Source organism: Coenobita brevimanus, chromosome 53 (genome assembly GCF_032717465.1).
Source record: "Coenobita brevimanus isolate Jiangsu-jjx chromosome 53, ASM3271746v2, whole genome shotgun sequence".
Classification (NCBI taxonomy): Eukaryota; Metazoa; Arthropoda; class Malacostraca; order Decapoda; family Coenobitidae; genus Coenobita; species Coenobita brevimanus.
The window spans coordinates 28,680,612-28,703,908 of record NC_137006.1 but is presented as its reverse complement, the minus strand read 5'-3'; the positions used below and the strand labels follow the sequence as shown (position 1 = coordinate 28,703,908).

At 41.4% G+C, this 23,297-nt stretch overlaps 1 protein-coding gene across 1 annotated transcript in view; it reads right to left on the bottom strand.

Annotated features, from left to right (window-relative positions):
- Window positions 1-23,297, bottom strand: part of LOC145400781 (metabotropic glutamate receptor 6-like) — a 351,959-nt gene that overhangs the window by 10,659 nt on the left and 318,003 nt on the right. The window contains exons 16-17 of the mRNA XM_080273218.1: window positions 21,255-21,409; window positions 20,015-20,216 (exon numbers count right to left, since the gene is read on the bottom strand). Of these exons, the coding sequence (XP_080129344.1) occupies window positions 20,015-20,216; window positions 21,255-21,409 (357 nt within the window). The remainder of the gene's footprint in view (window positions 1-20,014; window positions 20,217-21,254; window positions 21,410-23,297) is intronic.

The window sequence follows — 23,297 nt, the reverse complement described above, 5'->3', positions numbered from 1 at the left end:
CAAAATCCACTCAACTACCGACCAGTATCACGACCAGTGTTGTAAGCAAGGTATTAGAAAAGCTTATAAGAAAAGCTTGGGTAAATCATCTAGAAAACAGTATGATAACAGAATGACAGTTTGGTTTCAGAGAAGGAAAATCATGTGTTACTAATCTGTTGAGCTACTATGACAGAGTAACAAACACAATACAGGAAAGGGAAGGATGGGTGGACGGTATCTATTTAGATTTCAAGAAAGCTTTTGACACAGTACCACACCAAAGACTTTTATGGAAACTGCACCATCAAAGAGGAATTCGAGGCAAACTGTTTTGTTGGATGCAAGACTTTCTCATAAAAAGAGAAATGAGAACAGTACTAAGAGGAAACTACTCATCATGGAAAGAAGTGACTAGTGGAGTACCACAGGGTTCAGTGCTGGCACCAATCATGTTTTTAGTGTATATAAATGATATAAACAGTAACACTGGAAATGAGAGCTATCTGAATATGTTTGCAGATGATGCAAAAATACAAAGGAGAATTACTAACAGACTCTTGTAAAGAGCTACAAGAAGAATTAAATAAACTTCATGAATGGAGTAGTACATGGCAAATGGAATTCAATGTGGACAAGTGTCATGTAATCAAGTTTGGTAAAAGTGGAAAAAGACCTGACTGGGATTATAAGTTAGGAAATAAAACCCTATACACATCAGAATGAGAGAAAGACCTAGGTGTGATTATCAATAACAGACTATCTCCGGCTGACCACATCAGCGAGAAGGTACGGAACATGTATACACTGCTTGCAAATATGAGAATAGCATTCACATACATAAGTGAAGACATGCTAAGAAGGATAATAACATCATTCATTAGACCAACCCTGGAATATGCATCAGTAGCCTGGAGTCCTCATCTCAAAAAGCATATAGACAAGATTGAAAAAGTTCAAAGGTCCGCTACAAGATGGATACCAAGCTTAAGGGACCTAAGCTACGAAGAAAGACTAAATAAACTGAATCTACCAACACTACAGGAGAGAAGGAAAAGAGGTGACATGATAATGCTATATAAGTGCATATCAGGGAAGGAGAAAATAGACATAAATGATTACTTAACATATGGAGAAGCATCAGCAAGAGGACACTGCAAAAAACTGCATAAGAAGAGAGGTGATAAAGACGTAAGGAAATTCAGTTTCCCAAACAGAGCAATTGATCAATGGAATGCACTACCGAATGAAATAGTGTGTGCCAAAACAATTCACAAATTTAAGGATATGTACGATAAATATTGTTTAAGACACGGGACAGTACGAGCTTGACTCATTCCTGTAAAGATACAATTAGGTAAGAACAATTAGGTAAGGTAAGAACATTCACTCCACTTAGTTGCATCGGTGCACAATTGGAGGGACCCCAAATGACTTCTGATGATGTTACCAAACAAGTGGTGGTCCTCCACCTCCGGGGCCTTGGTCAGTGCCTGAAGCCATGAAATAACATGATTGGGTGACTCCCAATGCGCCATATATTTAAACACCTACTTGTCACAGTCATTGAGGTTCACACCAAGTTCCTGGGTCAGTAAGTGGAGGTGAATGGCAAGTGGCGGACGAACACCCACATAAGATGATGGTGTTGCTGGGGGGGGGGGGTACAGGCCACTTTGGCAATATTAGGTATCCATAAGAAATAAGGAGTTGGTTGCCATGAATTTGGAGAGGAGGTAGGGGAGGGCGGTGATGATTCGGCCACTTTTTCGAAAAAAAATCATAATAAATAAAGTTTAAGAAATTCTTAAAATCTGCTTATTCCAAGAGGAAGCCACATCTTTTGGCTCTTTTGTGTGCTATTGTCAGTTCTTAAACTTACGTCATTTCTTGGCAGTAATCCAAACTCTTAAGGTCTCCAAAATGGCCGAACCATCCCTCTTGGTGTGGATGATTCGGCCACTGGCGTTGGATGGTTCGGCCACCATGTGGGATGATTTGGCCACTTGCCTCTGGGGCTCAATTAAAGAATTAAATACAGTAGGAAAATTAAGAATCAAATTTTCATCTGTGCTGACATGATTTATTGGATTTATTTTTACCTAAACAATCTCCTTTTAATGAAACAAGGAACAAACAATCTCGTTATAATGAAATTAGATGGCTCTACTCTTGCCTATCTCGGATAAAATAAAACTATAATTTTGTGAAAGAAAATATCCGAGTCAAATGAAAGCTACTTCTCTTACATGCTGTTTACTCTTAACGCATTTTAAATCCAGTGAAACAAAAATCCAAAGTTGTAATACCTTTGCCTTCGCTTAGTGCTTTGTGAAACTGGTTCAGGTAATACTCCAATTATAGTGTTTCTTGAAACAGAAGCTTCATCAATTTCTGAGGGAAAGGAGAGAGAGAGAGAGAGAGAGAGAGAGAGAGAGAGAGAGAATATGTAATTTTATAGAAAAAAGGTAAGGGGATGAGTCTGTTATGATGTGGCAGGGGTAAACCAGCTCTGCTGTCGGGCCCTGCTGCAGATATCACTGATTGCATTGCGCAGTTGACCCTTGTGCGGTGTGGTGCGGTGAGGATCAGTCCGTTCTCCCCTTTGGGGCTAAGATGCGAATGAATGTGTTTGAATGGATGAGTAAATGGGGAGTGTGTCGTCCTGTCTCAGCTACCTCCCTTTCCTTGGGGGAAGCAGCCTAGGTATATAGATAGATAGATAGACAGAAAAAAATTGTTCAATAAAAAAAATAAATCATTAGATAATTATGAGGGATGGTTCGGCCACCTGGCAACCCTGCCGAACCATCCCTCACTTCAAGTGGCCGAATCATCCCCCATGTATAAAGATGTACACATGGCGCCCCGAAACCCAGAGTTCATAAGCTGTTCGAGTGTTATCTACTCTCACGTCACCTATAGACAATAAACGATATTTGCACTATATATGGATAACAACCCTGAAGTACTAATGGAGCTACTGCTTACGTTGGATCACCGAAAAAGTACATAGGGGTCGTGAAAAATCATAAAATCTAACCTGATGTTGCTGTTTCCCGGCCAACCAAAACAAAAACACATGTGCCATTTGTCGGCAAGATCACGCAACTTCATGTGAAATCTCAACGATCTAGGTCCCCTACATTATTCAGGAAGGCCAGTGGCCGAACCATCCTCCTGGCCGAACTATCACTGCGCTCCCCTACATTTACCTCCACTTCCACACAAGCTACACATGTGTACTTTAGATCTCCAAGACACATTTGCACACATTTATTCTGTAGCACATCCAACCTCCCATACACCTGTGAGTCACAGTCCAACTTAGAATTAACCCCTTAACCGTGGGGCGTCACTTTCGTGATGCTTGGGAGCAAGGGATCATACCGCGGGGCGACACTTTTGTGATTGTGTTATTTTGAATTCATCCGGGCTTTGAAGTGGTGGCTTGTATCATCTATCAGTACTGCCAATGTCCAACACTAGTCAGCACTCCTAATCTCATCTGTACTCCCATCCATTGTTGACAATTTAGCCATTTCTCCCCGTTCTCGACTCCCCTCCCTACCTCCCCTCCATTACCCTATCCTCTTGCCTGCCCAGCTGTGCTACGCTAAGTAAATCTTCCCTGGAATTTTTCACTGATTTCATCCATTGAAATAAGCCCTATGCCCTATTCTTATACCAAATAATATATACAAGAAAGAAATAAGGTAAGTGAGAGTGCCATACACCTAGAATTGGCTAATTATCACCTGGCAACACCTCACGTGCACTCGTTCGCTAATTTTCGCTGTTTATTTCCCCTTGAAATATGCCATATAATCTATTTTCGTAATAAAAATATATATAAGAAAGGAAGGGAGAAGCCTAAGTGATATTTACATTCACCTGGAACTACCTAATTATTGCAGGCCACCACACTGTATTCTACGCTAAGTAAATCTTCCCTGGAATTTTCTACTGATTTCATCCATTGAAATAAGCCCTATGCCCTATTCTTATACCAAATAATATATACAAAAAAGAAATAAGGTAAGTGATAGTGCCATACACCTGGAATTGGCTAATTGTCACCTGACAACACTTCACGTGCACTCGTTCGCTAATTTTCGCTGTTTATTTCCCCTTGAAATATGCTGTATAATCTATTCTCCTACTAAAAATATTTATAAGGAGGGAAGGGAGAAGCCTACGTGATATTTACATTCACCTGGAACTACCTAATTTATAATGTATTGTCTAGATTTCCTGCCAATCATTTCACTGCTATATATTAGCAGCTGTCAAGAAGCTGACGTTGGCAGTAATGCATTTCCCTAGGTAGGCCACCCTGGCCCACCCCTATCAGTTCACTGTCAGCTTCCAATGTGAAGGTATGCCTGTTTGCTCATGCTAACTTCAGCCACTTTTTACCCCCATGCAAAGGGCCCTGTGACCTTTACCCCCTACTAAACCTCGTGTGGAAAGAGGTAAAGGACTGACAATGGATAGAGAGTGACTATGATCTTTTTATTGAGTAAAACAGTGCAAGTGGAATTGTAAATAAAGTGTAAATAATGTGTAAACAGCAAGAAAGCAATGAATGTAAATATAAGTGAACTGTGGAAAATAGTTTTATAAGTTACCTCAAGTGACAGTGCATAACACAGTGTAAATAAAATAGAAATGTAAATAATGTAAATAAAGTAGAGAACGTAAATAGAAATGTAAATGAGCGGTATTATAAGAATACGAGTATATATACTAGGAGTAATGAAAGTGAAAGTTTCACTCTAGCATGAATGAATACTATGAGTTATGAGAGTGAAGGTGAAAGTGACATTCACTCTCAATGCTAGTATACAGGATGAGAAAGTGAATGCTACGTATTTTACTGAAGGAAATTGAATCCCTACAGTGACAATAAACTACTATTACTGAAGGAAACTTATGGATAAAGACTGGAGATATATATAATTGTTATATAGTAACAGAAATATAAACTGTGAGTGTTTTTATGAATAATAGACAACACTAGCGGCGAACAGTCGGAAGTGAGATAGTCATACGCCCTCGTAATTTTCATTGCTTTCACAGTGTTTTTTTTTTTTTTGGAGTATGGCTTTCAAACTATTTGAGAATCATAGATTAGTGTTTCTAGAGATAATATCAGGCTGTGGTAATCATATTACGAGTTGTCGGGAAGTGTAAAGTGGAGACTTCGTTACCCAACTTCAGAGGTCTCCACAAGTCCTACGGTACTCGACGAAGGCTCAACAAACACCCAAGGAGAAAGCTGAAGGTATGTGCCATAAGTATATATGATTTTAATATTCTAGGACTAATAACTGATTTTTGGCAAATATTTTTAGAGAGTCTGTCGGAGCGCGAATATGCCCGCGGGAGCCGCAAGTCAAAGCAAAACAAGCCCGCAGTGTAAGGGTTAATAAGGGTCTTAAACTCCAATAATAAAAATTTTCTGTCTGCTCCCCAAGTAGTATCTACTTGGTACCTAAGGACATATATTGTTTTATCACAACAAGCAAGTAAATTATTAAACATGATATTTAAAGTTTAATCTTCAATATAATGGAAGCCAAAAAATTTGAATTTTGATATGGTATCACAAGTCAAAGGCAAGTCAGGGATGTTATCAGTGGTGAACCTACCGAGGTACATATAGGGGATGGACAACATAAGTCCCCACTGCAAGGCTAACTGGAGAACAGAATCAAGGGCTGCTTGAATCTCCACATCTGAAGATTGTGCATTACAGGAGTGCCATATTGTGCAGTCATCAGCATAGAGTATTTAAGATTCCCCAGGATGAGAGCTGATAACAGAATATGACTGACCAAAATACTAAACAAATGGTGCCTGGCACAACAAACCTCGCCTAATAGCAGTAATTTTATTACTGTTAAATACTACCTCGTTTCTGCCATTTAGTGTCAGTGTATAATTAACCCATTTGCTCCCAGCGTCCTCAGTATAGGATAGAACTGGGCATTTTGAAAAGTTAAGGAAGGAGGGAACCTTGGGGTAGAGACCTATGAGTTTTCTACTATGAGCCGATAGGCAGAGGGCAGTATGCTTAGTACCCTTCCAGCAGAGTCCCTGACACAGGAATCCTAGGAGTTAATAGGTTAAAGTCTAAGGTAATGGAGTAAATGTTTTCAAGTTACGCCCTCTGAAAATCTGCGATGTTGCATTTGACCTTTCAAGGTCACTCAAGTCAAAGGTCATGCTGCCAAATGAATACCCATATGAGACTTCCTATTTTTTGGTAATAGTAAATATCTCTATCTTCAACGAGTTTCAAGTTATAGCCCCCTGAATATCCATGACCTCGAGTTTGACCTTTCAAGGTCACTTACGGGCAAAGGTCAAGATACCAATTAAAAACCCATACGAGATTTCCTATATGTTGATAACAGTAAATATCTCTCTTTCTTAACCACTTTCATGTTATTTCTCCCTGATTTTCCGTGATTTTGAGTTTGAACTTTCAAGTTCATTCAAGGTCAAAGGTCTTGGTATCAAAAGAAAGCCTATATTACGAGTTCCTGTATATTCCTTTTAGTAAATATCTCTATCTTCAACCGCTTTCAAGTTATAGCCCTCTGAAAATCCGTGACCCTGATTTTGACATTTCAAGGCCACTTGATTGCCCCCCAGATTTAATCACTTTCTTTAAGGACCAATGCTCACATATCCTGAAAGCTTCATATGCTTTTATTCAGCCGTTTTTCCGTAATGCTGCTAATGAACAAAGAAACAATGAAACAAACTCGGCCAAAAACAATACCCCGTCGGACTCAGTCCAGATGAGGTAATAATGTGGGGCTAAGCACACTGCCCTGAGGTATCCCATATTTTTGGATAAAAACATCCAGTGATATTAGGTTAACCCACCGTGTGTAAGCACAATAGCGTAGTTCTTGAGGGCAACAAGAAGGACCCCATCAGGCCTATATGCCTTGTTAGTATTGAGGCCGGTGATGGCAGAAAATACATCAGTTGAAGAAATCTTAATGCCAGCCATGAGGAAGTCAGAGGGGGGAAGTGATGAAAGAAGAACACCAAAATCGTCTAAGGTGGAATGGGAGTAGAAAGTCTGACCTAGGAGTTCTGCTTTATCAGTAGAAGAAATGACTATAGAACCATTGTAGTGGAAAAGAGGAGGGTAGGATGATGAGGTGAAGTAGTTAGAAAGATTTGTGGTAAGGTACCAGAAAGAGCAGGAAGAATTCGAGTTGGAGAGTTCAGAGCATTTAATGCGAATGAAATTTTTAGCAACGTGAAGAACAGACTTAGCATGATTCTGGGCAGAAACATAAAGGAGATGAGATTCAGGAGTGGGTTGCCTCTCGTACCTTTTGTAGGCCTCCTTGTTGTGGGCAGTATTAGAACAAGCGTGATTAAACCATTTTTTTTTTTTTTTGCACCAGTCAAAGGCTATGAGAATGGAATGTATGCTTCCATGCCCGAGAGAACAACCTCCGTAATGCGCAAGGCACACTCAGATGGATCCCGGCCATAGAAGCAATAATCAATCCAGGGAAAATCAAAGAAGTCCTGCCTGAGTGCCTCCCAATCAGCACCTCCAAAGTGCCACAACCGATGCTTGTTGGGAGAGTCCACAGGCCTGATTGGAGCAATAGGATAGGTTACGGTGATAAGTTTGTGGTCGGAGGAGCCCAACAGAGAGGAAAGATTAACAGCATAAGCAGAAGAATTAGTTGTAAGGAAGAGGTCAAGTATGTTGGAACCTTCTCCAAGGTGGTCAGGGATACAGGTACATTAGGGTGCTGTACAAGCTGCTCTAGTTTATTAAGGACAGAAAAGATGTGGACTTGTTCACCAAGTGGATCAGGGAACGGAAAGGAGAGCCAAAGGTGGTGGTGAACATTGAAATCTCCTTGCATGGAGATTTCAGAAAAAGAAGAAACGGATAGGATGTGTTCCATCTTATATGTAAGACAGTCGAAGAATTTTTCATTGTCAGTAGAATTAGGGGATATGCCAACAAGACAGATATACTTAGTCAGACAAGGACAGGAAAGGTGAAGCCAGATAGTAAAAAATTCTGATGATCTAGTTCAGGAACAAGAGAGCAAGATGTGTCGTGGTGTGCATGTACACAACAGCCACCTTTGATTTTGAAATGAGTATAGAGAAAGTAGGAGGATACAGAGAAGGGTTTGCTATCAGTCGCCTCAGACAGCTGAGTCTCAGTTAGGAATAGAAGGTGATGTTTAGAGGAGGAGAGGTGGTGCTCAAAAGAGAAAGTTTGAGGAGCTATGAATGTTGCAGAAATGATGAAGAAGTGAGTCAGACAGTGGTTCTAGGCATCTCGCTGGGTCGTCACTGGGAGAGGGGATGATTGTGGGAGCATGTATGCCCCCCTCCCCCTGAGGACCCCGAGGCTTGGTTATTAAATATCATGTTTTTGTTAAAAGTTTCATTAGGAAATGAATTGTGTCATGTACATGTAGTTGGTGCTGACAGTAAGAGGAACTTGCACTAGAGAGCATGTTGGCCTACTCTCTGTGTTAGAGAAACACTGAAAATGTTCAGCAAAGGGAGATGGTCGGGAGCTAGTCCCGAGGGCTGATGAAACGAGAGCTCCAGCTCTCCTTGTCATCAGCTTTCCATCCACCTTGAAAGTACCGCCCTGTTCCACAGATGCTACAGTCTACGCCCTGCACATGGATTATGTGTGTGTATGCACCAAAGCAAGATCATGCAAGCAGAGTTAAAGAAGAGTTCTGGGAAAATGCCGAAGCTTGCATGGCAAAGTTTGAGAGGAAGTGGATGGGAATGGCCGTGTTCTAGTGGACATTCGTCCGGAGAGGAGGTTGGTGACAGTGAAAACCTTCATTAGGCACAAAGTGATCCACAGGTATACGTGGCAGGTGATGATAAGGGTGGGTACCGAACTGAATGAACGGAAGGCAATGATTGATTATGTGTGTGGATGAGAGACTGAGAAGATATGTAATGGAAGCAATAGCATACAGAGGTTGAGGGAGTGGACTTAAGTCAAGGTATAAATGCAATGGACGAACAGGAGGGAAGGACAGGAGGAAGTAGTTCATACAAGGAGGAAAGAAAGGTTGCAAGGGGATGGGAAAAAGGCAGAATATAAGGAAGAAGTGGAGGAGCGATTAGGTAAATATGATGTGGAGCAGATGGGGGAGGTGGAAGGTGTGTACAAGATATTCGCAGAAGAAATTTGTGCAGCATAAGTGTGTGGGACGAAGTGAAAACGAAAGGGGGTGCAAGGAACAGCATGGTGAAATGAGGAGGTGAGACAAGCTGTGGTGGAAAAGAAGCAAGCATATAGTGAATGGATGGGAAACAGAAGCATGGTTGAAGATGAGAGATGAAAGAGAGAGTTGTATGTAGAGAGGAAGAGAGAAGTGAGAAGATTAGTATGAAAGAATAAAATGAGTGTGGATAAAGAATCTGGAAGGAATTTGGTTATAAAGTGGAAGGAATGTAATAAAATGTTCTGGAAGGAGGAACAGAGTTAGATAGGGTGATAAAGAAGTTAGTAGGGGACTGAAAGATAAAAATGGTAGACTGATAGTGGAGAAGGGAGAAAAAGTGAGCCGATGGAGTGAACACTTCAAGGAACTGTTAATCAAAGAGAATGAAAGTTATGTGAATATAGGTGGCTGGGTAATGGAAACAGATCAGTAGGATGGAAGTTGTGGATGCAATGAAGAATGTCAAAATGGGGAAAGCCCCAGGAATTAATGAAGTGTGTGGGGAAATGCTGAAGCATGGGGGAGAGATAATAGTAGAATGGATAAGGAAGATGTGCCGATTGGCTTTGGAGGAAGATTGTGTTCCGGAGGACTAAATAATCATTCCCCTGTACAAACGAAACGAGGGACAAGAAGTGTGTAGTAATCATAGCGATGTTTCTCTTAGTGTACTAGGCAAAGTATATGGTAGGATACTTATTGACAGAGTTAGGGAGCTGAATTACTGTAGCTGGAGAAGAACAGGAAGGGAAGAGGTTGTGTTGATACTCACCCTTAGGTCTTTAGTGGAAAAGTTTCCAGAGAACGGAAAGAAATTGTATGCGGCCTTCACGGATTTGGAAAAATCAGTGCTGAGAGGCAAGAAATGAGGAAAATACTAAACATTATATGGAGTAAATGGGAAGCTGTTGAATGCCGTGAAACGCATTTATGAGGGTGCTAAGGCTGCAGTGCATGTAGATGGTGAACTGAGTATATTTTTCAATCTGAATGTTGGATTGAAATAAGAATGTGCCATGTCTAATTGGTTGTTCAACCTGTATAACGATGGGGTTATAAAAGATATACAAGGTAGGGCAGTGGATGTTGGAGCGGCCATAATGAGAGAGGGCAGCGTTTTGAAACTTTCTGTACTTGTGTTTGCAGATGATACTGTACAGTTAATTGAAGACGAAGGGGAACTGCAAGGCTTTGTGAATGACTTTTGAAGCGTGTGGTAGAAACGGAATCTATTGTACAGGTCAATGTAGGGAAGGGTAAAGTTTTGGTCTTTGAGAGAAATAGTCACTGATCGTACAGTTGACTGAGGTTGGATGATGAGGAAATGGAAAATGTGAGGGCATTTAAGTACTTGGGTAGTGTGATGAATAAGGATGGAAGTTTGAAGGATGAAGTGTTTGAAAGGGTACTACAGGGAAGAAGGGTTGCTGGTTCTTTGAATGAAGTGATAAGAAATCGGGCAGTGAGCACACAAGTAAAAAAGTCTCTGCATGATAGTATTGTGGTACCAACCCTAACATATGAATGAGAAGTTGATCCTTGTCAGAAGGACACAAGTCAAGAATGAGGGCAGTGGAAATGTTATTTGAGAGGAGCATGTGGAGCTACAATGGCGAGACAGACTGGAAAATTAGGAAGTGAAGGAGCACTTTGGTGTGGATGGGGAAGTGATAGAAAGCATTAGGAGAAATGCAATGAGATGGATTGGCCGTGTGGAGAGGATGCAGAGCGATAGACTAACGAGGAGGGTGTATGTCAGTGAGGTGAAGCGGGGAGAATGAGAGTGAGGGCGAAGATGAGATGTAAGGATAGGGTGGAGAGGTATTTAGGAGAGGAGGGTGTGAGTTGCGGGTAGGGCAGTGAAATGGTGGTGGAGAGGGTGACATGGAGACGATTTGTGTGTGGCCAGCCCTCACGAGATTAAGGCGTCTGGCGATAAATAAACTGAATGGGGATAATATAACACTGTCTCATTTAACGCTGGGAAAACTAAATGTATCCAATTTACTAATAGGCCAATAGTGCCTATTCATATATCACCTCCCATGCAACCAATATTCTTATCTCTAAAAGTACTGATATTGTCGGAGTTTCGCTTGACAATACCGTCAGTTGGACTCTTTACAAGTGCTATGTGCATTCTCAGCTCGAATATTGCTCTCTCTTGGGGAGTGGATATGGAGAGGTTGCAGTAAAGCAACTGGACACAGTTCAGAACAAGGCTCTAATAAATAGATTATCAGTGGCCCAAATTCGGGGGTAGCACTCCAGGAGGCTGCCCGATCTGTGGGTGCATAATAGAGGGGCAGTTACAGTGCCAAGGCACGCTAGGAGGGTGTCCTTGTACCTGTCCTGTCAGGATACCCTGAGGCCACTGCCACAGCCACCGGCCATAGTCAGTGGCCTTTGGGTGGCAGGTCCCATGCCTAGACTTGGGACCGCAGGTGGGAAGGGCCTGTGGTCTGTTTCCCCTCATTAATCTTACAGGCATTTCAAAAATGAAAAAAAAAAAAAAAAAAAAAAAAAGTTCATGCCTGAGAAAATGAAATCACCCAAGAGGATCAGAATGGCATCTTGGAATGTGGATAGTTTGAAGGGTTGAGGGAAGGAAATAGTTTAGACCTTCATTAAGAGGTGGGTGGATGTTGCCTATGTCAGGTTAGGTACAGGGGAGGGTCAGTCAAAATGACTGCCGGGAGGGATTGTATTTATAATCTATTTTGGCAGGGAAGTGCACATAGCTATGGTGGTGTGGATGCGCTGGTTAAGGAAAAATGGGTGGAATGTGTCATGATTGTAGTGAAAGTGAATGGTAGCATTATAGTGGCAAAAATTTTGTTCGGCAGGCTCATAATTTCATTTAGATCGGCGTATGCTCAACAGGCTGACATGGAAGATGTAGGAAAATGTAGATTCTTGGACGACTTCTTGCGGGTAGTAAGTGGGATGGGGGATGATGAGATTGTAGTTTTAGGTAGGGAATTAAATTATCATGTGGGTGAAGCAGCTTAAGCATATGAAGGGGTTCATGGAGGATGCACATATGGTACAAGGAATATAGAAGGGGAAAGCATACGCAAGATTGGGGAGGCAATGAATATGATTGTATGCATCACACAGTTTTGGAAAGGGAAGGTGGGTTGATTATGAGTCTGGTGAAAATGGTAGCTAGACAGACTATTTCCTGGATAGGAGGGCTGATAGGAAGTTGGTAAGGGATGTTGAAGTTACAGGGAGCAAAGAGTATAAGTAGCAACACAAATTACTGATATGTGACATGATGTTTATGGTTTGAGTGATGAAGAAGAGGAACAATGCATCCAGCAGGAAAATATGGAAGTTGAAAAACCAAGCAGTAAGGGATAGCTACATGAGTAAAGTTGTGGCTGAACAGGGAGCTGTTGACAGAAGTGTTAATAAACAGTACAGAGCTCTCAAGAACAATCTCCTGAGAGTTACTGATTCAGAATGTGCATGGGCAAGCGGTCCCCCAAGACATGGGGTAACATGACGGTGGAATGAAAATGTATCAGCTGCGGTTAAGAAGAAAAGAAGGCTTTTGCACGAATGGAATGGGGGTGGTAACAAAGACGAATACTTGGCTGCCAAATGTAGGGCCAGGAAAGCGGTGTAGAGGGCAAAAATTTAGTCTCAGAGACTTTTACTGGATTGCTTAAATTGCGTTGAAAGAAGGCATATGATATTCAATGTGGCAAATCAGGCGAAGAGGGGAAGCAGGGATATCAGAGGTGAGCAGTGTGTGAAGAATGATGAGGAAAGGTAGTGGTGAACAATGAGGATATTATAAACACCTGGAGAAAGCATTATAACTGGTTGCTGAATGAGGAGTTTGACTACAACAGGGATGGTAGGGAGTTAGAGGATCCAGTGTTTGACTACTGGTCTTCGATTGCCGCTACTACTGTGAGCTGAACAATAGGCGGGATGAACTTTGGGAAGGCAGCAGGTTTGTCACATTTAACTGCTGAAATGCCGAAGGCCTCACGAGATATAGGAGTGGAGTTATTTACTGATTTGATAAATATGATTATATATGTGTGCGCTGTCGTAGATGACTGGCTGAGGAAAGTGACTGTACATAGAGAAGAGTGATGCCCTAGAAAAACAAAATTACAGAAGAATTAAACTTGTAAACCACATAGTGCAAGTAATGGAGAGTTTTAAAAGGTCTGATAAGAGTGAGGGTGAATGTTGATGAGATGCAGTTGAGGTTTATTCCAGGCAAGGGGACCACTGATACCTTATTCATTGTTCGATGCTTCAGGAAAATATGTAGCAAAGAAAAGGGATCTGTACTTTTTGTTGATTTGGAGAAGGCCTTTAACAGAGTCCCTAGGGAGGTGGTGACGTGGGCAATTAGAAAGCTTGGGATCGAGGGGTGACTGGATAGAGTGGTTGTGGCTATGTATGTGGGTGCTTGAACCCAGGTGAGAGTAAAAGGATATTTGAGTGATGAGTTTTCCGTGAACGTTGGTGTGCATCAGGGGTCAGTCGTGAGCCATCTATTGTTTGTCATGGTACTTGAAGCCTTCTCACGTAACTTCAGCAATGAACTCCCATGGGAGATGTTGTCTGCCAATGATCTGGTGTTGACTGAAGATAATGAAAGGGAGCCAGGGGAAAGATTTAGGAATTGGAGAGATTGTATGGGGCACAAGTGGCTGAGAGCAAATACAGATAAAAAAAAAAAAAGCATTCGGAAGCCGAATGCTAAATGCCTTCCAGAATATCCGGTTGGCCAAGGCCAAGATTTTGGCCATATCTTGATACCCTGAAGGTTTCATGTTGATGGCTCAAGCCGTTCATGAGATACAATGGTGCTAAAGTCTGGCAATAAAAGTAGTTGGCATTTGGCAGCCATTTTGGTGACTTTGACCTTGACCCCAGGTGCCCATTTTCGAACCTGTCCAAGATTTGGCCATATCTTGATACCCTGAAGGTTTCAAGTTGATAGCTGACGCCGTTCATGTGATATAATGGTGCTAAAGGCGGGTGATAAAAAACTAATTGACCTTTGGCAGCCATTTTGGTGGCCTTGACCTTGACCTCGAGTGTCCATTTTCGAACTCGGCCAAGATTTTGGCTATATCTTGATACCCTATAGTTTTTATGTTAATAGCTCAAGCCGTTCATGAGATATAATGGGAACACACACACACACACACACACACACACACACACACACACACACACACACACACACACACACACACACACACACACACACACTGACAGACACACAGAGGCAGACCAAAACGTCATCACTCCGCCTTCTACAGGTGGGCGATAACAAAGATGATGATGTGTACAGGTGGTGGCAGTACTGTCAAAGCAGAGGGGAAAGTGGCCGTGTGCAGCTTGCCACATAGGCGTGGGAATAATTCCATGTTGTGCAGTGCTTGTGATAAGTGGGTGCATAAGAGATATAGTATTTTTAGAGGTACACTGTGAAATAATGCAGATTTCATGTGTGCCGATTTCATGTGTGCCGTGTGTCAGGGGGAGCATGTGGAGATTGTCGGTATGAAAGGACTGATCTTACTGGTGAGTCTCTTGAGTGTTTGGATGAGTTTTGTTACTTGGGAGACATGCTATGTGCTGAGGGTGGGGCTGCAAATACCTGAGGAGTGGTTGGAAGAGGTTCAGGGAGGTGTTAACTCTCTTGACATTAAGAGGGCTCTCCCTTCATGCTAAGGGATCTTTGTAGGGAAATGCATTAGGAGAGTAGTGGTGTATGGTAGTGAGACCTGGGCAGTGAAGGAAGAGGATATTCATAGGCCAAACGTACAGAAAGGATGATGATTTTATTGTTCATGTGTCCGACTCTGTGCATAGCCTTCACAGCCTGCTCCCAAGGCCCAGTAGTCCTCCTACATACACACACCTCTACATGTCACCAGTTTGGCGCTAGAACCCATCGTCCATACTGAATACATGCTAGGGCTGTCTCATACAGGACTGGTGTACTGCTATTAGCTGGGGGTATTTTTACTATATATCAGCGGGTCTTTTGGTAGATCAGTAAAGTCTGATTTTAAGAAATTCAGATCCTTAAACTGTTCCCAGTCCTAGCAGGGATTTAAACCTGGGTCTAGTAGGACTGCAGGCCACCCCTCTACCGATTGAATGTCAGCCCTGGAAGGAGCTAGGTTTACAGTGGAAGAGATGAGAGGAAGGATGGAACTTCAGTGTACTGTTATTGTCATGAGGAGGAGAAGATTGAGATGGTTTGGACATGTGGAATGGATGGGGGATGACAATTAGGTGCAGAAAGTGAAGTGTGATCATTAAGGGTAGGGTTCAGAGAGGCAAACCGAAAAAGACCTGGGACGAGGTTATAGAGTGTGACCACATGGATAAGGGACTGTATAAGAAGGCTGCCAAAGATTGAGCAGAATGGAGAGCCGCCATTGGGTGACCAATGCCGCCCCATGCTGACAATTACAAACGAACTACTTCACCTACAAATTAGAAGGAATGTTGCCTCCCTTGAAATATTTAAGAGATTCTTTTATGGCAAACCCTCAGATGAAGTTGCAGTATATGTGCCGCCTCTCCACGCCTTCCCCTTTGCTACACGGGCATCTGGTAGTGATTTTGATTTAACGGTCACACTGCCATAATGTAAAACTTCTGCCTATCAGAATTCCTTTAATCCACAAACTGTTCCTCTTTAGAACTCGTTACCCCAGATTAATATCCTCCCAGACTTCAACCTACAGCCGTATAAGTACAACTGTTACAGATTTTTCATGGATGAAGGACACCTGTAATTAGGTGTATGAAATTTTTTGCTTATTTTTCTTTTTAGTCTTCTTATCTTCTGTTTATATATATATATATATATATATATATATATATATATATATATATATATATATATATATATATATATATATATATATATATATTATTTCTTTGTGCCGACGCAGTATCATACAAGCAGAGCGAGAGAAGAGTTCTGGGCAAATGTGGAAGCGTACATGGACAAGTTTTAAAAGAATGAGAGAGTGTTTCTAGTTGAAGATATGAATGGAAAGGTAGGGAATATGAAGGTGGATGGAGTAGTTGGTGAGTGAGGTGTACCTGCAGAAGTGGATGAGAATGGCAATGCTCTAGTGGACATTTGTGCAGGGAGGAGGTTGGTGATAGCCAATACCCTTTTTAGGCAAAAAATTATACACAGATATACGTGGCGAGTGATGAGGAGGGTGAGTGGTGAACTGAATGAACGGAAGGCAATGACTGATTATGTGTGTGTCGATAACAGATTGAGAAGGTATGTGTTGGATGCAAGAATATACAGAGGTTCGGATGGTGGAGTTTCTGATCATCACTTGGTCGTGGAGAAAGTCAAGGTTCAAATGGAATGGAGGAAAAGAAAGAGGGAAGGACAGGAGGAAGTAGTCCATACAAAGAGGGTAGGAAGGTTGCAAGAAGATGGAAAGAAGGCAGAACATAAGAAGGAGGTGGAGGAGTGATTGCGTAAATATGATTTGGAGCAGATGGGGGAGGTGGAAGGTGTGTGCAACATATTCACAGAAGAAATCTGTCCAGCATGTGTAGTGCTGTGTGTAGTGAAAAGACGAAAGAGGATGCAAGGAACAGCATGGTGGAATGAAGAGGTGTGACAAGCTGTGGCGTAAAAGAAGAAAGCATAATAGTGAGTGGACTGGACGCAGGAGGGTGGAGGAAGTTGAGAGACAGAAGAAAGAGTTAAATGTTGAGAGGAAGAGAGAGGTGAGAATATTATTAGAAGAAAATACAAAGACAGTGGATAGGGAATTTGCAAGGAATTTGAGTGTAAAGTTGAGGAAATGTAAGAAAATGTTCTGGAATGAGGGAAAGATAGTTAGACAGGGTGATAAAGAAGTTAGTCGGGGAGTGAAAGATAAAAATGGAACTGTTAGTGGAGAAGGGGAAAAAAGTACGCAGATGGAGAAAACTCTTTAAGGATCTGTTAAATGCAGAGAAAGAAAGTAATGCATGTATAAATGGCTGTAGAATGGCTGGAAGGAGGGAGGTGAGACGGGAGAAAGAGATCAGTAGGATGGAAGTAGTGGAAGCAATGAAGAAAGTCGAAATAGGGCAAGCCCGAGGAATTGATGTAGTGTGTGGTGAAATGATGAAACTTATGAGGGAGATAGTAGTAGAATGGACATGGAAGGTGTGCCGACTGGCCTGGGAGGAAGGTAGAGTCCTTTCACTATTGTCTCTTCTGTATCTATTCCACAACAAATCTCTTCTTTCTTTTGATTTTTTACATTCTGTATTGAACCATTTCTGTATTTTCTTATCTGCTTCTTTGTGCTGTGGGATGTACTTCTGGACTTCTATTTCATAAAATTCACAGAATTTTTTATATACAGCATTTAAATCTTGTCCTCTAAGCTCATTTTCCCAATCCACTTCTAAGAAATACTTCTTTAGGTCTTGATAATTTCCCTTTTTATAATTTACGCTCTTTTTGTAACTTTCATTGCTGTTAAATATGTCATATGCTATCCTGAAGTTATAATTTAGTACTGCATGATCGCTTTTGCCGGGTGGAGGGTGATATATTAAACTGTCAATATCATTTTCTTGCCTAGTCAATATTAGATCTAGCATTGATGGTACATCGAGTCCTCTTTTTCTGGTTGTTTCCCTCATATGTTGCTTTAGGAAAAACTCTTGCACGAGATCCAGGAGCTTTTGGTCCCAACAACTCTCTTGGCTAATTATATCTAAAGTATTCCAATTTATATTTGTATTAAAATCTCCAGTTAGTATAATTCTTTCCGATTTCTCTCCATTTTATGTAGTAATGATCTTAAACTCTGAATTGTACTCTCTGCCAGTCCTCATATTCGTCTCTTTCCCATGTGTTTGATCTGGGTGGCATGTACAAATTGGCTACAATTACTTTCCATTCAGATGTGTTGATCTCTACTGCAATCAGTTCTACTTGTGATGGTATATCTAGTTATATTTCATTGACTTTTAGATTTTTCTTAGTTAATATTATAATTCTTCCTCCTTTTTTTAAGTTTCTGTCTCTTCTCCATATATTGTATTCCTCTTAGTTTAGTATGTCATTAGATATCCTTGGTGTTAATTTTGTTTCAGTTAGGCATATTATATTTGGTTCATTTTCTCTGACATAATCATTCATCTCTAGTAATTTAGATACCATTCCATTCACATTTGAGTACATCAACTTTATCATCTTGTTTATATACTTGTCGTGACATGGTTCTACTACCTTCCTCCTTTTTATTCCCTCCTGTTTGTGTACTACTTTCGTACCTGCAATCCTATTACTTTGTAAAAAAATGTGTTCTTCTCCTCTTCTGATCTTCCCTCATTTTTTTTTTACTTCCTCCCTGTTCTCTTTCAGTAATTCCAGTTCCTCTTGTGTTAGGCATCTTTTTATCCATACATTTTTGAACTCCTCTTTTTCCATAAGATTCTTTGCATTTTTTAGTATCTCCTCCACAGTGTTTACACTCTGGAAAGTTACCTTTAGAGGTCTTGTCTTGCTTTTCTCGTGTTTCCCTAACCTTTTGTGTTCCTCTGTATCTTTACTACAGATTTCCTCTGATACTTCTTTCAGTAAGCTCATTACATTTGCCATCTCCTTTTTGTCTCTTGTGGTCTTGTTTTTTACTTCTTCCTCTTCTATACCAGTGATTACTATAGATTTGTTGATATCTACTGAATCTCTGACTAACCTTGGGTTGTTTTGGATTATTCTTTTCACTTCCTTTTTAATGCTTTTTTCCTCTACCCTTGTTTCTAAGTCTTTCTTTACTTTCACCATTTCAGCATACATGGTTTCCACATCATTTTTGTAGCGTTGCACAGCTTCATTCACCTGTGTTATATTCTCTTCAATATCACTGCTCTGGTCTATCAGACTGCTTACTTGCCTAATTGTCTCTGTATCATTTTTGAACTCTTCCATAATACTCTCGTGATTGACTACTGTACTTGCCATTTCACTCATTTTCTTCCTAAGTGTACTCAGTTCCACTGTTAGTTCACTGATGGTTGTGTCTTTCTTGCTGACCTCCCTTCCTAGTTTTTCTATTTCTTCCTTTTGCAAGTGCGTCTGCTTCTTTATTTCATCAATTTCATTCTTGAAAGCCATCTCTAGTTTGTAAACACATTCAACCAGTCTATTGTGAGTCTCCACTTCAACCAGTTCTTGGTAGAAATCATCATCTTGCTTTCTACCTTTATCCCTTTTCTTTTCCAAATTTGCTTTACTAAAGTATGTGTCCATTTTGCAATACTAAAAGCACAGTGTACTTACATTCCCCGGGTCAGTTGTTGTCTAAACAAACCTCAGCTGACTGAGTGCATTCTTTTGCCACTCGGTTCTCTTTTCTGTTTGAACAAGTCTTGTTTAAACTTATTATTATTTTTTTAATAATAAAAAATCATTTAGTCTAACCTGGTACAGAGCTTGACTCATATAAAGATACTAACTTAGGTAATGCCACTGGCCATGCTGGCTCGGTATGGGAGGCTGTCAGCGGACGTCTGTTCTCCTTGACTCCGTGTGTGTGTGTGACCAATGTATTTCTGAATGTAGTATTTGATTCATTGTGACCAACGTATTTTTTAATGTAGTATTTGATTCAGTGTGATCAGTGTATTTCTGAATGTAGTATTTGACTGATTGTCACAATGGGAAATCAGGGTTCATTTGGGAAACTCAGAAACAAAGAAGGTCTATAACTCTCTCTGAAAACGAAATACTTGCTTACCTTCGCTTTGGGTAGTGGAATCAACCCGCTGCGAAGATGTGGACAGGTTACTTCTGACGGTGGAATATTTGCTGGTCATCATGGACTGCCTCACGTTGCGGTCCGGCCGCAGCAGGATGATGTAAAGCTTGGGTGTGAACAGACACACCAACGCTACCGTGGCGGACAGCGAGACGGTGACGGATGTGGTGGTGATGCGTAGCTGTGGGGTGGATTGGAATGGGTTAGAGCAGGGTACTGTAGAGTGTTTTAGGATGGGCTTGGCTGTGATGGGTTTAGTTAGGCTGTGATAATGTAGAATCGAGTGTTCCTAAAATATCACCTGCTGCTGCTTCCAGACTGACTGCTGAATCGCCAACAGCTTTCCCGATGGAGTTTGGTTGCATTTTAAAAGGGAAACACTGGTTAGAATGAAGCTTACGAAGATAATGCTTAAACAGTTCTACTGCCCATATTTTCATATGAATGTGAAACCTGAGCAGTGAACAGGAGAAGGTTGTAACTTAACAGGCTTAGAAGAACCTTAACATTTATTTAGAATGGCTGAAGGCTTAATCAAGGTGGATGGGATATAACAGAGAATTTATAATAATTCTGGAATGGATTTAAGGACGATAGGAGAGAAATGTAGAATTACTGAGAGGATAAAGAAGGGTACACTGAGATGGTAAGGACATACAGCGAAGAACGCAAATGGGTAGAGTGCCAAGTGAAGTCTCTGAAAGTGAGCTTGTGAGTAATATTGGAAGAGCCAGACCTTATGTTGCATGGGAGAAGTGAGTTGAACAATGTTTTGATGGTAGACAAGGAAGAAGACAAAGCGCCTGGGAGAGTGAGTGAGATATCTAATGGTAAACTAACGTGGAGGCAGGTGTGTCACGGTAAACCCCTATCAGGGGACTCCCAGGAGGAGGTAAGTTGTTGGAGGCGATGATAATAAAAATACTGATAAATATCAAAATCATGCTCATGAAAGGGGAGGAACAAACCAGGAAAAAGTTTGGGCAGAACAAAAAGAAAATTGAAAAGAGGAGATGCAGAATATAGCTGGCAGAGGGTGCGCTGACGACTTGGCTTTTTAGTGTATACATAACTGTTATGAGAGGACTATCCTTAAACGTAGTACTGACTCCAAAATTATTAGCACTGGAATTTATAAGAAACCCTATTCATGCGTAATGCATATGTCGTTAGAGTGTATATAAACTGCACTCAAAGGACAGTAAACAGCGTTACTCACCTCCACATTATTAGCGGTGGAGAAATATATGGGCACAAAAGCGAGCCAGATGATGCAGGTTGTGTACATGGTAAAACCAATGTGTTGACTCTCGTTGAACGCCTCGGGAATCTTACGGGTTAATACCGCATACACCGTACACACCACGATCAGACCTGTGGGTAGCATGGTTGGTAGGGCGTTGGTAGGAATTTTAGCATGGTGTTCATAAGAGAGTTGGTGGGATGCAGGCAGGAGAGTTGGTAGGATGTTGATTGTGGGAATAATAGGTTGTGTGGCATGTGTGTTGTATACTGTAATGCTGGTAATGGTTATAGGATATTAAGAGTTAAAACTGCATATACAGTGCATACCACGATCAGACCTATTACCAGCAAAGTTGGCAGAATGTTGGGAGGAGAGCTGGTAGCGTCTTGGTTACTGTGTGTTTGGGTGTACTGCACAAGTACCAGATATAGGATTGGTTGTGGGTGTTAGATGCGATGTTAAAAGAACAATTTGTGGGAGAACTGAGTGTATAAATGGTATGAGTTGTAAGAGAGCTGGTAGGAGAGTACAGAGGTTAGCAGAGCCTAAAATGTGAGAACAGTTTGCCGTATTCGGTCACGGGTGCTGGTTGTATGATCTTGCGGATTAATATTGTAAATATTGCATACCATGTCTAGATATGATGGGTCGGTTGGTGAGTTGATAGTTGTGTTACCTGGAGAACTGTTAGAGTGTGTAGTAGTATTTACTATTGGCAATGGAAACGTTGAGTTACGGGTTAGGTAAGATTAAGCTTGCAGAGTAAATGGTCAGAGAGTATAACGTTTTTTTTTATGTGTCCGACTCTGGGAGAAGGCTTCAGGGCCTATCCAAAGGCCCAGAGTCCTCCTACACACCTCCACATGTCACCACTTCGGCGCTAACACCCGCCGTCCATACTGAATACATGCTAGGGGTGTCTCATACAGGACTGATTTACTGGTATTAGCGTTGGTATTTTTACATGTCGGCGGGTCTTCTGGTAGATCAGTAAAGCCTGTTTTTATGGAATTCAGATCCATAAACTGTTCCCTGCCCCAGCTGGGATTCGATCCTTGGTCCATTAGGACTGCAGGCCGCCTCTCTACCGATTCCGTTGGTAAGATTTAGTAGAGGAGTTTGTTAAAAGTACTGACGAGCGAACAAGCGAGGCGAGCGGGCGATGTTTAATCTCAGTTAAGTTTGGAAATGAGTGGCCTGGCCCGACCCGGCCCGGCCCAACTCGGCCCGGTCCGACCCGACCGTCGCGCTACGCATAAAATAATAACATTACTCCAATGTGAAGTAGATTTGAATTTTTATATGAAATGTGTTACTTTCATTAAATAAATGTTATGAACTAAAAACTCACCCATAAAGGCGTAGGAACCCCTTGGAATCTCGAGTTTTTCAAGGGAGTCTTTGGCTCTTATCAGTGAACACCTAGTTTACGAAATCAAAAAAGATTTTCCGAGGCAACACTGTGTTTTTGCCATCAGCTCTAGCAATTAAATATCGTAATTTCCGCCTATAATTTTACATTAATATTTTTGTTATGTTTTGATGGCGAAATCACCTAGGGAAAACACCCCACTTCTGCCTTTAATCACCACTTCAACAACCAAGTCTTTATCGTTCCAGTTTCGTTGACACGGCAGGTTGGCAACGTAGATTGTAGAATTACTGGTGTTAGCAGTGGGAGTGTAAGTTGAGAGTTGTTAGGGTGTGTAGTGATGTTGCTGTTTGAGGTGTTATTAGTGGTGTCGGCAGTAAAGTTGGTAGTACAGATGCTAAGGTCTGTGGCATGAGTAGCTTGTTCTGACGGATCGTATTGGTTGTAGGATCTTAATTGTTAATACTACCTAGGCCGTGTAATACTTCATTAGAAATGTTAATAGCAGAGTTTGTAGGAGAGATGGTAGGATGTTGATAAGATCTGAAACTTTGTTTGTGCTTGTGGCGTTAGCAGAAGACCTGGTAAGACCTGTCTTCCGTGGGTTGTGAGAGTGCCATTTGGAGCTTTAGGATAGTGTGTTT